The 19,788-nt window shown below is 37.7% G+C and overlaps 1 protein-coding gene across 1 annotated transcript in view; it reads left to right on the top strand.

Moving 5' to 3' along the window:
• Naa35 (N-alpha-acetyltransferase 35) overlaps window positions 1–19,788 on the top strand; it is a 92,017-nt gene that overhangs the window by 25,088 nt on the left and 47,141 nt on the right. The window contains exons 3-5 of the mRNA XM_067145766.2: window positions 3,306–3,454; window positions 3,548–3,771; window positions 11,185–11,347. Coding sequence (XP_067001867.2) covers window positions 3,306–3,454; window positions 3,548–3,771; window positions 11,185–11,347 — 536 coding nt within the window. The remainder of the gene's footprint in view (window positions 1–3,305; window positions 3,455–3,547; window positions 3,772–11,184; window positions 11,348–19,788) is intronic.

Here is a 19,788-nt window from a genome sequence, read left to right as displayed (position 1 = left end):
GAGTCCGACTCGTTGGCTGAACGGTTAGCATACTGGCCTTCGGTTCAGAGGGTCCCGGGTTCGATTCCCGGCCGGGTCAGGGATTTTAACCTTAATTGGTTAATTCCAATAGCACAGGGGGCTGGGTGTATGTGTTGTCTTCATCATCATTTCATCCTCATCACGACGCGCAGGCCGCCTACGGGTGTCAAATAGAAAGACCTGCACCTGGCGAGCTGAACCCATCCTGGGATATCCCGGCACTAAAAGCCATATGACATTTCAGTTCTGTGGAAATCATGAAAACTATTATGTTGAAACTGGAAGATATATGCAGTAAACATGATAGAAAAATCAACATTTTCATGACTAAAGGAAAAATGTAAGAAAGAACTATGAAACACATTGGTGGTATGCACAGCCTATTTCAGGCTTTGCCAAGGCCAGCTGCTGCACAGCCAAATAGCCTACAGATATTAGCGTTCTATGTGCTCAGCATGATGACATCCTCAGCCATATTGCTCAATTTTCATGATTGGGAAGACGTACGGATAGGAAATATTAAGTAAATTGGATTTGCTCAACGAAGTCCTTAAGGTTTGAAAAATAGTGAGGAAAATTGAATCAAGATGCAGTACCGGTATGCTATGAGTTTACTGTTGTGATCAGTGTTGTTTGGAAGAGTGTTCATAGGCCTATCTTATCTTAGGCGTAGTCCGGCTCCATGGCTAAATGGTTAGCGTGCTGGCCTTTGGTCACAAGGGTCCTGGGTTCGATTCCCGACAGGGTCGGGAATTTTAACCATAATTGGTTAATTTCGCTGGCACGGGGTCTCGGTGTGTGTGACGTCTTCATCATCATTTCATCCTCATCACGATGCGCAGGTCACCTATGGGAGGCAAATCAAAAGACCTGCATCTGGTGAGCCGAACTTGTCCTCGGACACTCCCGGCACTAAAAGCCATGAAAATGAAAACCTACAACCTGTTTTCCAGTCATTGACCGGGTCAGGGATGTAATGGATGAGGCAGATATAGGCTATTATTACAATGGGGTCGCCACTCCCAAAGTGATTTATTAATGAATAACAGATGCTATGAAATGAGAATGGAGAGTGTTGCTGGAATGAAAGATGACAGGGAAAACCGGAGTACCCGGAGAAAAACCTGTCCTGCCACCACTTTGTCCAGCACAAATCTCACATGGAGTGACCGGGATTTGAACCACGGTATCCAGCGGTGAGAGGCCGACGCGCTGCCGTCTGAGTCACGGAGGCTCACTAAAAGCCATACGCCAATTAATTTTCATCTTAAGAGTAAACTCTCGGTACTCTTGTGATATCTAGAACTTACTGACATGAACTTAGCAAGTACTGTATAATTGTTAATGTGAACCAGAGGAAACAATAGCAAGGGGGTGTTGATAATGAAGAGATAAAGACATTATAAGAAATGAACTCAAATGAGGCTGTAAATATGAACCAGCATTAGAGATGGGGTTAAATCAGTCATCTCCACTGACACGCCTGATGATGTTTTTACAGAGAGTCCGGCTTTCTGCTCACTTGACAACAGGCAAGGAAAGTGTATTTTGTATATACATGCCATAAACTTGTGTACTTTTACACATAGTTCCTCTGCTGCTAAAATAAAACATTCTTCATCAAACTCACCATCTCTGGAAGGTATACTCTAGCTATGACTAGAGATATATTGTAACTAAGATGGCTGCTGATTCACTAACATTGTGGTCATGAGACTCTAAACACTTCCTTCAGAAAGCATTGTTTCTCAAACTGTGCCATTGATCTTATACTCTCCTTCCCACTGTATTTCCCGTATTCACTAGCATAGGTTGTATGATGCCTTTGCAAGTTGTACTTCATGACACTGTGAAGATATTTCACACAGTATTACACTATTAAACATTTTTCTGTATTGTCTTCTTGATGCACAAATTCTTCCCATAAATAAATTAACATGGAAGGTGATGCTGATCTCTTCTTCACTCAGTACACCATTTTCACTGAATGTTGTAATCAAATGCAGGGTTACTAAATTACAGAAAATTATGCTACAACATTCAAACCTCACAATCTCTTTATCTACAAGTGGATCAGTGCCCCTGCAGTATCTGCTCAAGGAAATAATGTTGCACTCTAATTGGTAACGACTGGGTTTATCTATAGCTATACTGATAAACTTGTGTGTCCGGGTTAAGAGAATCAAAGAGAAATTTGCGGGACCACGAGACAGTGGTTATTTTCTATGTGAAAACCCATGTAGCAATAGCTGTTCATTTAAGGTGCGTCCACACCAAGATGTTTTCGTTAACTTTGTTAATAAACATTGTTAATGAACAATGTTCATGAATATTTCTGTCTGTTAATAAACAAAATAGCGTGTTCATTAACTTTTCGAGCATGTTGATAAACAAAATTTCTTTAACTTTTGTGAATGAAACTTTTAATTAACATTTCGTGTTTTCGTTAACATTTCGGTTCGCACATGCGCAAAGACGCAATTAGAACCCGCAAATTCGTAGCACGGAATACAATACTTTTATTTATTTTTCGAAATCGACTGTCGAATTGCAAGCAACTCATATACACCATACAAATACATAAGTGAAGTGTAGGAGTATTTCTCTTACACTCTTACATGATCATTGGTAGGAGTCACCAGTCGCTAGGAATCTTCGTTATACTTAGTCTAACATTAATGCAGATGACATTCCGATAAATTTGTATCATTTCTTCCAATTTCAGACTAAATTACTGTCAACAAGAACTGAAAGTCTTGTGGGGACATTCTCAGAAAGTTTTGAACGCCTGCTGCATCATGAATTGAAAGTTCTGACATAGGCCTAAGTGTCCTCTCCAAACTTAATTCTAAACGCTTTTCCAATATTTTTCTTTGCCACACTTTGCGTCTGCATTTTTCTCTAATTGCACTCATTAAAATAATGAAAGCTGCAGCTGTATTTTCTTCTTCCTGACCTTATCCATTGTAACCTCACAAACAGATATTTTGGTGTGGACACAATGTTAAAGAAGTTTGTTAACAAAAGTTTATTTGGTGTGGACACAGTGTTAAAGAGGTTTGTTAACAAGAGTTTATTAACATCTTGAGAAATGTTTTCGTTAACATTGTTTATTAACTTTGTTTCGTTAACATTGTTTATTAACTTTGGTGTGGACTAACCATTAGGAGAAAAGAAAAGTTAGTAAACTGCTTGTAATGGTTCCTATTTGTTTTTTTAATTTTCACTTTATTGACATATCTTGTTTGCCCTTATCTTTGTATTTTGCCTTTATTCTTTCCCAGGGTTGGAATTAGGTGAACTCTTGCACGATGAATTGTTTGGCTTATTTGAAGCTATGTCTGCCATTGAAATGATGGATCCTAAAATGGATGCTGGCATGCTGTGTAACAGAGGCAATAAAAGTGCTCTCAGCTTTGATCAAGCTGTGCAGGTACTGTAATACATATATTGTACTCTTGTATATTTTTTCATTCAAGTCTACTTTATGGTATGGCTCCAACCTAATTCTTTGTCATTTTTATAGACAGGTCAGTTGAAACTTCAAGAACTGTGTTTAGCAGAGCAAATTGGAATAATTGATTCTACCCTCTCATGTTTGGTTTCATGGCTGGAAGGACATTCACTTGCTCAGACTGTGTTTACGAATCTCTACTTGCATAAGCCACATCAGATTGAAGACAGAGTCATAAAAGCTTTCAGCATATGCATTTTTAAAATAGTTGATATTATCAAAGAATTTGTCAACAGGTTTGTATGCTAAATTTTTATTTGTCTTTACATTAGTGTAATGTCACATTGATACTGGTAGGTAGGGAATCTGCAACATTCGGGTAGGAATGTAGCAACCATGTCTTTAATTAATCCTTTCACTTCCCAATTTTGTGTATGAAGAAATAAACATACAGCATTAATTATTTGAAGGCACTTTTAATAAGAACAGAGAACTATATTGAAAGTCATGCAGTAACTCTGTTGCATAAACACAAAATCTTAAATGCAGGAAGGTATAGGCATGCAATTAAATAATAATAATAATAATAATAATAATAATAATAATAATAATAATAATAATAATAAAAGTAATGAAACAAAAGGTGGGAAGCAGGTCCAGGGATTATAACTTATTGGAACAATGAGGCATTAGGACATAAAGTCAAGAATAATTTCTAAAAACAATTTATTAATTAAGGGTAAGAAAAGGGAGGATGTACGTAAATATATGAGGATTACTCTCGACGAGAGTGTAATAAATGACATTTAAATGTAGTTAGGCTATTACAATAAAATAAAATTCCAGCAACCAGTAAAACAGGAAACGACAACTCTACAGAAAACATGGTCTTAAATATACTGAGCAAAGACATGAGGTAACTGGGAACGTACCACTTAAAAATCAAAATAATTTAGAACGTAAATGTAGCGTCAATGGCGGTGATAAGGACCCCGTGGGGCGGGGTCCCCATGGCTTGTGAGGGGTCCATGACTGTTTCTTACTTCAGCAGCTGAAGAGCGATTATTGATAAAGCTGCAGCACACAACACAGTATTATTTGTATTACAAAAGGTTATTTCAAACTTAGGCTGTCCTATTGCAGAGCTTCTCTCGTCAATAGGAGTACGGTAGTTATTTCTGAAAGAATGTGGGTTTCCCAGCCTATTCCAATAATAACCATCAATCAACAAGGCTTTTGAAGTAATTAACCAGTTCTGAGAATCCAGTAGTCAGCAGAGATGTGATAACAAAGACATCCTCCTTATCTAAACTCTAAATACTGAAGTTTCGAGCATGTTTATAAATCTCAGCAGTCAGTATAGCTAAGTAGTCCTGCAATGGATGATTGATTTGTAAATTTTTCAATCCTAAGAATGAGATTATTTTTTAATATTGTGACGGTCAGCATCTTTCGTTACTATAATTGGAATATGCATTTATTGCGTGTGTTCGTACCATATAAGTGTATTATTTTTATTGCTTCAGATTTGAAAACTAAATTGTGTAGATTATTATTATTATTATTATTATTATTATTATCGTCGCTGTTCATTGTAATAATATACAGCCTTGTATTACAAAATAAACTGCTACGTTCCTTATCAGGAAACGAGGGGCCCATTTCCAATTGTTGCGAAGCGCCACGTGCTTCTTAGCGCCGCTACTGGGTAGCGTCATGATGTGACCATGATAATTAAATAATTTTTCACAAATTTAAGTTGCGTTAGTATTATATTACATTACAAGGCCTTACATCTAGGTGGAACAGAAGTTTCCTTTTTACAGAGAATAAGCCCATTCTAAAGAAGTGAATGATAAGGAATCAGTTCATTCATAGAGAAAATGGTGAGAAAAACATTCACTTCCATCAAATGAAAAGGCTACCCTTTGTACATATTACAAATAATGGGCATGTAATGTCCCTGATGTGCACATGAAAAGCCTCAATAATTTAAATATAGTAACAGAAGTAATCTGAGAATTCCTAATCAAAAACAGCTGAGAAAGATTAATTAATAATTAATTAATTAAAGAAATGAAAGACAGAAACCAAATAGGAGAAAATATTCTCGTATGTTTCAACTACTTGCCTAGGGGACCCACGACCACTGAGCCCGGCACATCCAGTATCGTTGACAGACACGCAGATAAAGATGCCAAGCCAAGTGAGGCAATGCACAATCTCGTGGCTGCCCCAAGCCAATAATTTAAATGTAAACCAATAAGAATTTGGATTCTTCAGATCATAATTGTTAGCCCAATTTTTATTTAGTTATTTATTTACTCGAGTCAGAAGCATACAATAGAACTTTTTTGATTTGGTTTTTACATTACAATTTAGTATCAATATAACAGAAGGAAGTTTTACATACAAAGCTTGTAGAGAAAGTAAAATTGAAGTTGTTAAATGTTTTACAAAAAAAGAGGAGAGAATTTAGTGGGCCGTTGTAAAGCAGCTCTTACAGCTGAATATCAAGATTCTTCAGCTAGTGAACTACCTGAGTGGTGACATCAATGAAGTATTCTCTTTTGTCTGCACAAGAACTGATAGAACATTAAAATATGATATGGTTGATGGTCTGGTCTTTTCCAGTCACAGGCAGGTCTTGCAAATCATGAATATATTGTACAATGTTAATACAATAATTTTCTACATTCATCATCACATCATCATCATCATCCATTTCCCTCATCCAGCTTTTGCCAGGTTGGGATGTTTATGGCACCTTTTAATCTTCCTCTGTCCAACCACCACTGTTCCTCCTTAACTGTGTTCCGATCCAGGTTTCTTCTAATAATACTATTCTTTATTGTTTTCAACCATCTTGGTCTGGGTATCCATCTGGCCATCCCGCTTTCTATTGACCACTTTGTCATCCTTCACTCTTCCATTCTCTTAACATGTCCGAACCATCTAAGTTTATCCCTCTCCATTCTGTAGAAAGCATTTCCACTCCAATTTTCCTTCCTGACGTCTTTATTTCTTACTCTTGTCTTTTCTTGTCTTTCCTATCATACTTCTTAAAAATTTCATTTGACTGGCCTTATTTTATTCTCATGTCTTTTTGTCAGTGCCCAGCTCTCTGCTTCATATGTTAATATTGGACAGTAGTATATTTTATGCATCACTTCTTTACACTTCATTGGTACATCTTTCCTCCATGCCAATTTTTTTTACACTGTGGTAGAATCCATTTCTCTGTTGAGTCGTTTTAATGATCTCCATGTCCAGCTCTGAATCCTGCATCAGTTTATTTCCCAAATACTTGAAGCTTTCCATAATTTCAAGGTTTTGTCCCTTTATTTTTACAATTTCTTTCTGTTCCTTTTTTCCTCTTGTTAGCACTAATGTCTTACTCTATATCACGCTGATTTTCATTTCATAATTTTCAATCTCACTTAGTATGTCGAATTGCCCTTCTACTTCGTCTGTTTTCCCTACACCATAATAACATTTTCCAACCACAAACTGTGGTGACAGCACACTTCCTTGTAGACCAGTTTCATTCCAAAACCACTCTTTTCTCCCCACATGTAACTGGACACTGCTGCAACAATTTTTGTACATTGCTTGCACTTATTCTATCATTTGTTTCCCAAATCCTTTCCATTGCATTACTTTCCACACCTTTGCTCTGCATACATTATCATAATGTCTTCTGTGAAAATAAAAACCTGCTGCCTGTTTTCCAGTCAGTGACCGGGTCAGGGATGGAATGAATGAAGCCCCATCTTGTGGCGAGGATAGGAGTTGTGCCGGCTGCCGAGGCCTGTTGCACTCCTCTGGGGCAATGATTAATGACTGACAGATGAAATTATAGTGGAGAATGTTGCTGGTATGAAAGATGACTGGGAAAACTGGAGTACCCGGAGAAAAACCTGTCCCGCCTCCGCTTTGTCCAGCACAAATCTCACATGGAGTAACCGGGACTTGAACCACGGAACCCAGCAGTGAGAGGCCGATGCGCTGCTGCCTGAGCCACTGAGGCTCTAATCTCTTCTGTATTCCCAGTTTTTTCCATTAACTGCCTCATACTGAAAATGGGGTCTAGTGTTAATCTTCCATTTTGAAAGCTATATTGCTCATCTTGTGATCATCCTTCCACCTTTATGCTCATTCTCTTTTCTAGTACCCTTTCAAATATTTTTGCTACGTGAGATATGAGCATGATTCTTCGATAATTATCACATATCTTCTTGTCCCCCTTCTTAAATATAGGTTTATTACTCCTTTACTCAAGTCATTTGGTACCGATTTTTTTTTTTTTTTTTTCCCCCAAATACATTTAAATACACTATACAGGCATTGTAGACTAACATTCCTACTCTTTTTATCATTTCCACATAAAATTCATACAGTCTTGCTGTTTTTCCCAGTTTCATTTATTTGACACAGTTTCCACCTCTTCCATTGTATTTCACTCTCAGATTCCATCTCCTCACACTCTTATCTCTGTCATTGCATCTACACCTGTTTCGACATTCAGGAGTTCATCAAAGTAATCCTTCTATCTTTTCCTTATCTCTCCCTCTTTCCATTTCACCTGCTTTGTGTAGACTCTTCCGTTTTACTAGTCCATATAGCATCTCTTTACTGCTATACACATCCTCTTCCAACTCTCGTCCTTCCCAGCTTTTCTTCACGTATTACTTTCTTGTACGTTCTTTTCATTTCCTTCACGCAAGGCAAATGCTGGGGAAGTACATTAATTAAGGTCACGGTCATGTCCTTCTCAATCTGCTGTTTCCTTTCCCATCCTTGCATCGCTGAAAACTTGGTGTGTGCGACATTAAACCACTAGAAAGAGAAATATGTATTTCCTGGTACTCTCTTCCATTCTATCCCTATTCCATAATTGCCATGCTTTCTTAATTTTCACTGCTTCCTTTATCCTCTCATTCCACATCGATTTTCCAATTATCTTTGTGAGAAAATTCCAGTAACTTACTTCTAACCACTCAGAACTAGTCTGGCAAAACAATTCTTTCTTCAACATGAAGAATGTTTATACATGAAACATTATTTATGTTTGGTATCATGTGATCGTGGCCTGAGGTGTATGGTTACAGTAGAAAATGTAGCCTTTGTATCTAAAACATTTTTATTCTGCGAGCTACACTAATGGAGGTATTAAAAAATTTAAATTTTTATTAAAAATCTCCTCAACACGTCACATTTGTTTTCAGGTTCGAAAAACATTATGTATTACAGTTGTTATTTATGAATATTCTGTGGCATAAATCTTGGCCAAGACAAAATGAGCTGAATCCACCATATTTGCTCCAATGATGCAACTTCTACAACAAGCTTTGAACACTCTGGTACTGAGAAATAGCATGCCGAAGCTAGGAAAGTGTGAGGTCGGAGCCTTCCGTTTAAGTTTGTAATCACTTCTGAATGCATAGATGATCAGATCCCTCAAAGAGAGGGGAGGAATTAAGCCAATGCTAGCATTAGCACGGTTAGGAAATAGGAAAATATGGAAAACTTATCATCAAAGTGGCAACAATGGGATTGAAGCCTACCTGATCATGAATTCAAGCTTCAAGCCATATTACCCATATCATGTAGCCATCTTCTGGTTCTATTTCCTCACAGAAGAATGACGACCATCGTGGAATAATTTTTCCTGTTTTATGTTTTCCATATCAGAGTTGCCGTATCATGGTTGTTGAACTAATAATAATAATAATAATAATAATAATAATATTTGCTTTACGTGCCACTAACTACTCGTTTTTTAACAGTTTTTGGAGATGCAAAGGTGCTGGAATTTAGTCCTGCAGGAGTTCTTTTACGTGCCAGTACCTATATCTACTGACATGAGGCTGATATATTTGAGAACCTTCAAATACCACCGGACTGAGCCAGGATTGAACCTGCCAAGTTGAGGTCAGAAGGCCACAGCCTCAACCCTCTTGAGTCACACAGCCCAGCTATTGAACCACTGTCCGGTGTTCCAGGATTATCTTGTCTGCCCATATTCGCGTATCCCTTCTATTATTAGCTGTATCTGGCTGTATTTGTCATTTTGGAAGATGTGATTTAAACAAGCTATTTTTCTGTGTGTGTTAATGAAGTACATATGCAAAATTATCCTAGTCTGGAAAAAAGTCGTGGGCTTCTTGGTCTGCGGTTGTTTTTTTTTTTTTTTTTTTTTTTTTTCTTTCAGTCTGGCCTGGAAATTGTAGAATAATCCTTATTCTTAAATTAATCTCTCTGACTCTGCTTCTTGTTCAATTTTTGGAATTGTGTTATAAACAAACTTTCTTTATAGTGTGTATAGGCAAGCTAGATGAAGTAATAGACTGACTTTGAAAATACTGGTTTACTTGTAGGATAACAGAACAGTTGGGCAAGTTTAATTAACATGTTCACTACTAGCTATTGTATGGTGATTTAAATGCCTAGCCCAACCATTTATGTGCTGAACTGTTTCAAACTCATGCTTTACATCATTGGACATTTTTGATCACTGCTCATAAGATACTAACTTTCAAAATCTGAAATTGGGTACATACAGTACCTTCAGGAAATTCTCTAGGAGTGCTTGTGTCACACTTCTCGAGATGCAGGGGGAAAATGTGCAGACATTTATTTTATAAATTAACTCCCCAGAAGGAAATCTGTACAAAATTGAATCTTGCCATTCAGTCATCTAACTACACTTGTAGCTATATCTTTTTAATCGTGTAGTACTTTTGGAAGCATTTGATCAAATGGAGTCGTGGGTTCCTTGGACAGGTTCTGCATAAAAATATTGTATGCCACCCATCATTTTCCAGTCTAAATATAAAGAAAATTCCTTTGTTTTCTTGTCCTCTCGGATACCAGTGGTGTGTAGTTTCCTATTGAGATGAGAAATCAACATCAGACCAATGTTGGACTGAGTCTGAAAGTGGCCTCCAGAGGGTTAATACAAAGAAATTAGGAAAGGAAAATAGCATCTGAAAAGTTCACTATAGGTCTGTGACAATTACCATACCGCTTGCACAGATTACAAATAAAATAAATACCATATTTACACGAATAATCCCCGCACCCTAACTTTAGGAAGACTGATTTTGAAAAAAAAATGCCAACATTGACTTAAATAAAACCCGCACCCCAATTTCGTTCCTCAATTTAAAAAAAAAATGCAGGTGTTATTCGCGTAAATACATTTAATGCAAGGTAATTATCAATAGAAAACACCTCTCTTTTTTTTACAATTTGCTTTACTTCGCTCCAACACAGAGGTCTTATGGCGTTGATGGTATAGGAGTGGGAAGGAAGTGGCCATGGCCTAAGGAAAAAAAAATAAAAATAAAATAAAACTTGGAAAGTTCACTAGAGGTCACTGACAACTACCACATGCTTGTGCAGAAAATACAAATGAAATCAAAACTGGTAAACTGTTAGGTTGCATCTGCTTTGCATTTGAATAACATTTATGTAAATACTGTCCATGAAAATAAAGGGTCCCTATATATACAAACTAAGGTTTGTAAACTTTTGTTTCATTTATTTATTGATAGGAAACTGGTTAGCAAATCTGAACTGTACCTGACTTCCTTTTAATTTATGTAGGTGTCTATTTTTGTGAAGGAAAATCTTTGTTTTATTAAGGTCTTGTAAGATAGAACAGTTTTGACCTAATCGTCATTTCAATAAAGGTAATCTTACAGAGCTCTGGTATTTGAAGAGGAGGATTTTCAGCCTATGGTATATGGTTATCGTTTGGTGCCCGATGTATCTGAACCTCGGGCTCTTGGAATGTTGAAGGAAGTAGAGGAAGATCTCCATCGACGGACTCGCAACAAACCTCTTGAACCTTGTGCTGTTAATGAGGTTAGTGTGAGATTGATTTGAAGCTACCATACAGTATTTGATTAAAAGTTAAGTGTCCTTTCTAACTGTGAATAGCCATTATCTGAGAAAGAAGGTAAGCATGCACTTGTGTAGAAGATCAGTTAGTATCATTAAAATGAGTCATGGACTTCAGACAAGAGACTTTAAAAATAGCATTGGTAGAAGTTATATTCACATGGAGAAACTAAATACAATGTATACATCAGATTGTATGTACAAAGATAAGAACATGAAAGGGAGCACCTAATAGGATAAGCACTAAGATAGATCAGTGTGGGAAGAGGGGACAAGAAAAGAGGAGACAAGGACAAAAATGAATACACAAGTTTCTTCTCAGTCTCCAACAAACTTTATTTGTTGTCCACCTTCACCAGGAGGACAGGTGTCCATAGATCTTGCTATGGGAAGTGTAGGATAGGAAGAAAGTAAAAAAGTTGGATAAAGACAGGACAATGATAAAAACTAATAACTACAGCTAGTAAAAGATTAGGAACACAAGACAAACACAGGTGAAAAGATGCTTAGTCTCCTCCTTATGTTGCTCTCTTCCCACACTGAGTCTTTGTGTTTATGCTGCTGTGTGTCCCTTTTCATGTTTCTGTTTTTCTGAATATGACTTAAAATGCTGGGGCTGTACCTTAATTAAGGCCACGGCCGCTTCCTTCCACTTCCTAGGCCTTTCCTATCCCATCGTCGCCATAAGACCTATCTGTGTTGGTGCGACGTATAGCAAATAGCAAAAAAACAAAAACAAAAAAAAAACAACAGAATATGACTTGATTTGTTACTCGTTTGTTCCTTTGCATTATTGTGTATCATCATGATTGATTTCCCTTTTCTAGCTCCAGCCAAATCAGGATGTTAATGGCACCTTTCCTATTCCTGTATCCAGCTACCATTGCTGCTCCTCAACTATGTTCTAGTCCAAGTTGCTTCTTATTATGCTGGGCTGATTACCCAGAAGTTAAGCCCCTTTAAACAACAAGCATCATCAGTATCTTATTATGCTGTTCTTAATTGAGTCTAACCTCCTTAGCCTCCATCATCCACTTTGGTATTGTTGCCTCTTCCATCCTTTCAGCATGTCCACACAATCTTAGTTTATTTCTCTTTAATCTCTCTGAAAGCTTTTCTACTTCAGTTTGCTTCCTGACATAATTTCTTACCCTGTGTTTTCTTGTCTTTTATATCATCATCATCATCATCATCATCATTATTTTACAGTTCCAGTTTCCCAAGAACTGTTGGTGAGCCTCTTCTGCTCTGTCTTATTGTCATATCTTCTGCTGTTCATAATGTCCTCTACTGTCCTTTTCCTAACTGCAAGATACATTATTATTATGATCTCCATCCCACCATCTTTTTTCCTCCACATACCTCTCTAGGTTAACATAAGCATTTCTTGCAGTTTCCTTCCTCATCACATACCCAAACCACCCCAATCAAATGTGATATTATTATGATACTCGCCTTACAATTAGGCGTCATTTGTAACTTTACTAATTTTACTTGGCCTTGAACTTGAAATGAATAGATACAATAATTAACCTAAATGCCCATAATTTAGGTGCCATAGTTCACCAAAACAGATCCCTGGAAGCGAAGATAGGGCATGATAATGTTTTCTTGTCTCCCAGGGAATGTACATGAGGCTGTGTACTGGTACATCTGCTACTGGCTTTACCCAAACCACTGAAAATGATTCAGTGGGTGGTAACTGCACCAAGGTTCTTCGGTAACTTCTCCACACCAATTTAAAAATAAACTAATGATATGCAGTTCATATATAGTGCACCCATCACCCTGCCCCTTTAAGTGCTCTGGCATTTGCTCAGGGTCACGTTCAGTCCGTGCTATGGATGGTATTATAAAGTTATGGGCCTATAAGGGCAGAAGGGTAACAGCTAACTACAGTGAATGAGAATCAAATGTATACTTAAATAAAGGTTTTATCATCTCTTGGTGATGATGACAAATGAAACAAAATAGACATCGACCCAAATGAATACATAACACCATCATGCGCGTGCGGGACAAGTTATTTAAATGATTCCCTTTACACTGGAACTTCACCACAAACGCCATGCAGATCTAAGTTGGGCCTATATTAAACATCTATTCCCCTGTAACACATCTGTATTCACAGCTAACTCTTATATAAAATTGATTAAATATTCAAAGTACCCTCTTGTTCAATACAGTATAATAGGATACTTTTAAAATTGGATAAATTATATATAAGATGATGAATGCAGTCGGCCATGATAACCTTCCATTTGGGTGGCTACGCTAAATGTAGCCGCTGGGGTTCGAATAAGCAGTCTCCCCACTCTGAAGATAGTGCTCTGAAAAATCCCTACAAAAATATTTTAATGAATGGCTAGGTAACACCTGATCTAATACCCTACATATGATTCAATCATGAGGAAATAATGTTCAATCGAAATGTCGTTTGTTTAGAAATCCAGTGTCAATGTAAAAAGTAGTTCTCTGCCATGTCTTGCTTTAAACACACACACACACAAAAAAAATCCTTTTCCTCTTCCTGAGGGTCAAAAGAAATGGGCTCAACCTGACCTTGGGCATGTCCTCTCACATAGACAAATCGCACTGCTGCCTCTTTGGAGTTCAGTCATCACAAACGTCTTTACATATGGGCTAATATTTCCATTCCCATTTTACTGCCTTCTTGGCTTTAGTTCTCATCGCACATATGATCATCATACCTGCCAATTATTCCAGTTTTTCCATAAAATATATGGATTTTGAGTGTGTTTTACGGTTGTACAGATGAGCAACGTTATTGTATGGATTTTGAATATCCACGCTTGTTTTTGCTTTCTCGGTCAAATCGGATTTGACTTTTGATAGTAGCTGGTAATACGAGATACAGTGTTTGAAATTCCACCGGTAAATGTATCGATAATCACATTATCGATTATCACTGTGCTTTTGTCACCTGTTCGACCTTAACTGCTACTTCATTCACTGAGATGTTCCGAAACAAGTAGCAGGTGATTTTGAAGATAAGAAATCGGTGAAAAGTAGCAGGCTGTAAATTTATATATAACTTTAGTAACTGCATCATGCTTTGTAGCAGCTGAAAGGCTTTGTTTGTGTGTGGGTGTTAGTAACATATGCGGTAGTTCTGAAACACTTGGTATTGTGTGATGAATTTGTAAGCAATTTAGTATTTTCAGTGATGTTCATGATGAGTTCAACTAAGAAACGATATCAATCTTTTAGGTAGGCATGTTCTGCTGAATTTCTTGTTTTATACGATCATGGAAAGGCGAAACATTCTGTTCCATGTACTCATGTGATATAAACGTTTCTCACACAGGAAGAACAGAAATAATAAATCACATTAAATCAGTTAAACACTTCTCCAATACAAAATTTAAGGATGGCAGTCAGAAAATTAAATAGTTTTTTACCTCTTCTGGAGCCGACCTTGATATGGTAAGAGCGGAATGCTTGTTCACTTCATTTTTAATTGAACATAATATCCCGTTAGCTGCTGCCGATCATGCTGGTGCTCCGTTTAGAAAAATGTTTCCAGATTCAGAAATTGCAGAAAAATATGGCTTTGGTCGTACATAAACCACCTACATTTTCAAAGAAATGCCTACGGATTCAGGAAGTGAACTCTTTGGTTACATGCAACGTGAACCATTTTCTTCAGCTACGGATGAAAGCAACAATAGTAATGCTAAGCTTTACCCTATTGCCGTCACCTGTTTTGTGGCAAAGCAAGAAAAGATGGTTAGCTCAGTGTTGTCTGTCCCAGCCTTGGTGGGTGATTCAACGGGACGTAAGATTAATCATTTGGTAATTTCACAGTTAGAGTGTTACAAAATACCAATTCAGAATTGTGTAGCGTTCTGTTCCGATAATGCTCCAGTCATGATTGGAAAGAAGAATGGAGTTGCCGCTGTTTTAAGGGAAGCACAGTCATCTGTCTTCATACTGGGTTGTTCATGCCATTTGATTAACTTGGTTGCTGAGAAAGGTCAAGCAGTTTGCCTCTTAAAGTTGATGAACTATTTGTTGACATCTTCTGTTATTTAGAAAAGAGCTGTAAGAGGAAGGAATGCCTTAAAAAATTCCAAGAGCTTCGTAACAAGGAAATGAAGAAGATACTGAAACATGTTTTTACAAGATGGCTATCGTTAGGAAGATGTCTGCAGAGGCTGTTAGAGCAATGGGTTCCACTATTTAGTTTCTTTAGAGATGAGGTGCTTGTTAATCCTCAGTGTGCATCAACTATTAACTTAACGTCATTTACGATCCCAAAAGCCGAGCCCAATAGTTGCAAAGACAATGAAAAGAGGAAAGCTAGTGAGTCGTCAGAATTGGTCGCTCCCAAAAGATTTGTATGTGTCTCAAAATCTGACACTCCTATGCTAAAGAATAAGAAATTATTCAAAATCATGAAGAATTTTTTTATGATTCTGTCATCAGGCTTAAATAAGACATACTGTGCCTTCCCATATGTTGTCATTCCTTTATTTGAGAATCTCAATTCTACACTTCAGAGTGCTTCCCCTCACATTCATAAACTACTAGAACTAATGGCCAAGTTGTTAAAGCAGCTGCTTTCCAGATTTGTTAAAAAAGGTTCCCTTTTATTAAAAGTTGCATACCATTTTATAGAAAATCAGAGAGACAGTGATGAGCTAGTCATTGGTGCTGAGACAATTAACTTGGTGAAAAAAATGATAAGAGATAAATCAACATTCTTTTCATCTACCAGGGGTTACTTCTGCACAGCATGTGATTATATTATTAACCCACCGGCTTACCTAACCGTCGAATCGACGGGGTAATGCAGCGTCCTGCTTTATCGAAGGTAAAGGGGAGTTAGTACATTAAAAACTCAACAGATGGCATTGCAATCATTCTTTATATCTGAAGGAAGTCTCTTCAGCTGTATTTGAGTAATGTTTAGAGGATTAACAGCATAGATTGAAGATAAGCATTGAGCTGATGTCACGGGTATTCAGTGAGTAAAGATGAGCATGCGCGAGGCTATTACCGAGCGAGAAGTCGTGGATATTTTACTGAATAGTGATTGACGTCGTGGATATTTTACAGAATAGTGACTATGAAGAAGATTATAATATATCTGAAAGTTCTTCCTTTGAATCTAGTGATGTAGATACATTATCTGTGCTTAGTGAAGTTAGTGATAGTAATACGAGTGAAGAAGCAGATGTAAATATTACAAACATAAATGTTCCGACGCACCATAAGGAAAAACAAAGTTGAAGAGTGGAAACGGGAATCTGCTTGTCCATTTAAAGTATTTAAAGTTAAAAACTTCATCACTGATCCGTATTGAACTAATAATTACAATGCTAAAAAGAGAAAAAGAGAAAGATGTTCCACCTATTCAGTACAATAATATTGTTGCACGAATTAATGTAGCAACGTATTTAATATGTTATGGGACCGGTTTTGACATATGTCCATGTCATCATCAGCCGACACAAAAATATCCAGAAGTCAACAGAATTGCAAGGTATTCCTACCAAAATACCATTCAGTGGAATTCTTGGGGTAAATCCTGTTTTACAAAATATCGAAATTACGCCTAAACATGGGAGTGCGAGGTCTGTGAAGTAGCTCTTCACATGCCTGAATGCTCTAAGATATTCCACACTAACAAGAATTACTAGGTGTAGTGCATAGTTCATATTTTTCACTGCAATGTAGCACATTCCATTGAAATGATTATTTTTGAGTATTTCTATGAATATTTGACAACATTCGAGCCAGTAGTTGCAGCGATGTTATCATATAAGCACAGTCTTGCATGGACCTTATAAACACCAGCATTTAAATGGTAATCTGATGGTCCAGAACTGATGTTTATAAGGTAAGCGGATGAGTAAATAAGCTCCCTCTCAATGATGAAGTACTGATCTTCATAAAAGGAAAGAAGTACTGCAAAGGTACATGCAAAGGTTGCAGATGTTTCAAAAATTGAAGACGCCCAGTTTTCTTCTGTTCTAGAAAGATCTCCATCATTGCTACTGTTAAGAGTGAGAATCTGCAGATGACACCAAATGGGCTCGCTTGATGAACTTTCGTGGAGCTGATGGTGTTCCTAAGTATGATAGGATATCCAGGCTAATGCTTTCTGTTCTGACTCTACCGCATAGCAATGCTGAGTGTGAATGTGTGTTCAGCTTGGTGATAAAGAACCAAAATCAGTTTAGGTCTTCAGTGTCAAATGAAATTCTGGATTCTATTTCTGTTTTGAAAACCAGAAGTACTGGTTCATGTTACTCGAGTAGTTTTCTTCCAGAATTTCTAAAGAAAGCAAAGAAATCTACTCATCTCCATCTGTCCTCTTCAACTGGTGATGGATAATAGCCTGCATACTGTGAACTTGAGAGAATTTTGTAAATAATTGTACAAGTTTAGTTTAATTTTCCAAGGAGTCCCTTGCCTGTCAAATGGGAGTGGGACTCCGTTACTCCCATAGGTCCGAGGCTTGCTTAAAATGTTCTGAGCTCGGTAAATTCATGAAGCAGGATGCTGCCCTACTTGCACATAATCCAAGTGAGGATCTCTCCTCTAACGGGTTGGGGACCACCGGTGGATTGTTTAGTCCTAGCCCTCTGAGCACAAAGAGATGCCCGAGATGCCTACTCCCATTCCATAGCAACTGGTATCCCGACTCTCAGGACCACTTACTAGGCCACTCAGCCATAGCCCCTGGTTCACAAACTAGGACGTGACTACAGTAACCCACACCATGAACCTGAAATGGTGAAGAATAGTGGGAAGGCAGGGGTGAAATGGCTTCATAGAGTAGTAAGATTAGCATGGATTGTTGGTAAGGTACCGTCAGATTGGACAAAAGCAATAATTGCACCTATCTGTAAGCAAGGGAACAGGAAGGATTGTAACAACTATCGAGGTATCTCATTGATTAGTATACCAGGTAAAGTATTCACTGGCATCTTGGAATGGAGGGTGCGATCAGTTGTTGAGAGGAAGTTGGATGAAAACCAGTGTGGTTTCAGACCACAAAGAGGCTGTCAGGATCTCATTTTCAGTATGTGCCAGGTAGTTGTAAAATGCTACGAGAGGAATAGACAGCTGTGTTTATGTTTCGTAGATCTAGAGAAAGCATATGACAAGGTACCGAGGGAAAGGATTTTCACCATACTGGGGGACTATGGTATTAAAGATAGATTGTTAAAATCAGTCAAAGGCATTTATGTTGATGATTGAGCTTCAGTGAGAATTGATGGTAGAATGAGTTTTTGGTTCAGGGTACTTACAGGGGTTAGACAAGGCTGTAATCTTTCGCCATGGTTGTTCGTAGTTTACATGGATCATCTGTTGGAAGATATAAAGTGGCAGGGAGGGATTCAGTTAGGTGGAAATGTTGTAAACAGTCTGGCCTATGCTGACGACTTGGTCTTAATGGCAGATTGTGCTGAAAGCCTGCAGTCTTGGAACTTGAAAATAGGTCAATGAGTATGGTATGAAAATTAGCCTTCCGAAGACTAAATTGATGTCAGTACGTAAGAAATTCAACATAATTGTCAGATTGGTGATACAAAGCTGGAACAGGTAGATAATTAAGTATTTAGGTTGTATGTTCTCCCAGGTTGGTAATATAGTGAGATTGAATCAAGGTGTAATAAATCTTATGCATTGAGCTTGCAGTAGTGGTTTTCAGACCAACTTTGCTTTATGGGGTGAAAGCTGGCTGGACTTAGGATATCTTATTCATACGTTAGAAGTAACAGACATGAAGGTAGCGAGAATGACTGCTGGTACAAACAGGTGGGAACAATGGCAGGAGGGTACTCGGAATGAGGAGATAAAGGCTAAGTTAGGAATGAACTTGATGGATGAAGCTGTATGCATAAACCGGCTTCGTTGGTGGGGTCGTGTGAGGCAAATGGAGGAGGATAGGTTACTAGGAGAATAATGGACTCTGTTGTGGAGGGTAAGAGAAGTAGAGGGAGAACAAGATGATGATGATGATGATGATGGTTAGAGTCAGTTTCTAACGATTTTAAGATAAGAGGTATAGAACTAAATGAGGCCACAGCACTAGTAGCAAGTAGAGGATTGTGGCGATGTTTAGTAAATTCACAAGGGCTTGTAGACTGAACGCCGAAAGGCATAACGGTCTATAATGACAATGTATGTATGTAATTTAATTTTGATGGTTACATTCATATTGTGACGCGCAAGTTTAAGGCGCAGAAAAACACTTTTTATGTACTGTGTGAACTGTTCCCAGTGTTAAGTGAAAACAGATGAGCACTCATCAAGATGTAACTTTGTGCAAGTATTTAATTTCAGGGGTGATCATAACATGTATTTGACTTGTATTAGTATTGTTTGTATTCTTTCCCCTTGCCGTCCTTTTTTACTATGTCTCAAAT

Source organism: Anabrus simplex, chromosome 4 (assembly GCF_040414725.1).
Source record: "Anabrus simplex isolate iqAnaSimp1 chromosome 4, ASM4041472v1, whole genome shotgun sequence".
Lineage (NCBI taxonomy): Eukaryota > Metazoa > Arthropoda > Insecta > Orthoptera > Tettigoniidae > Anabrus > Anabrus simplex.
The sequence above is the reverse complement of the archived record's forward strand: the minus strand, read 5'-3'. Positions and strand labels throughout refer to the sequence as shown.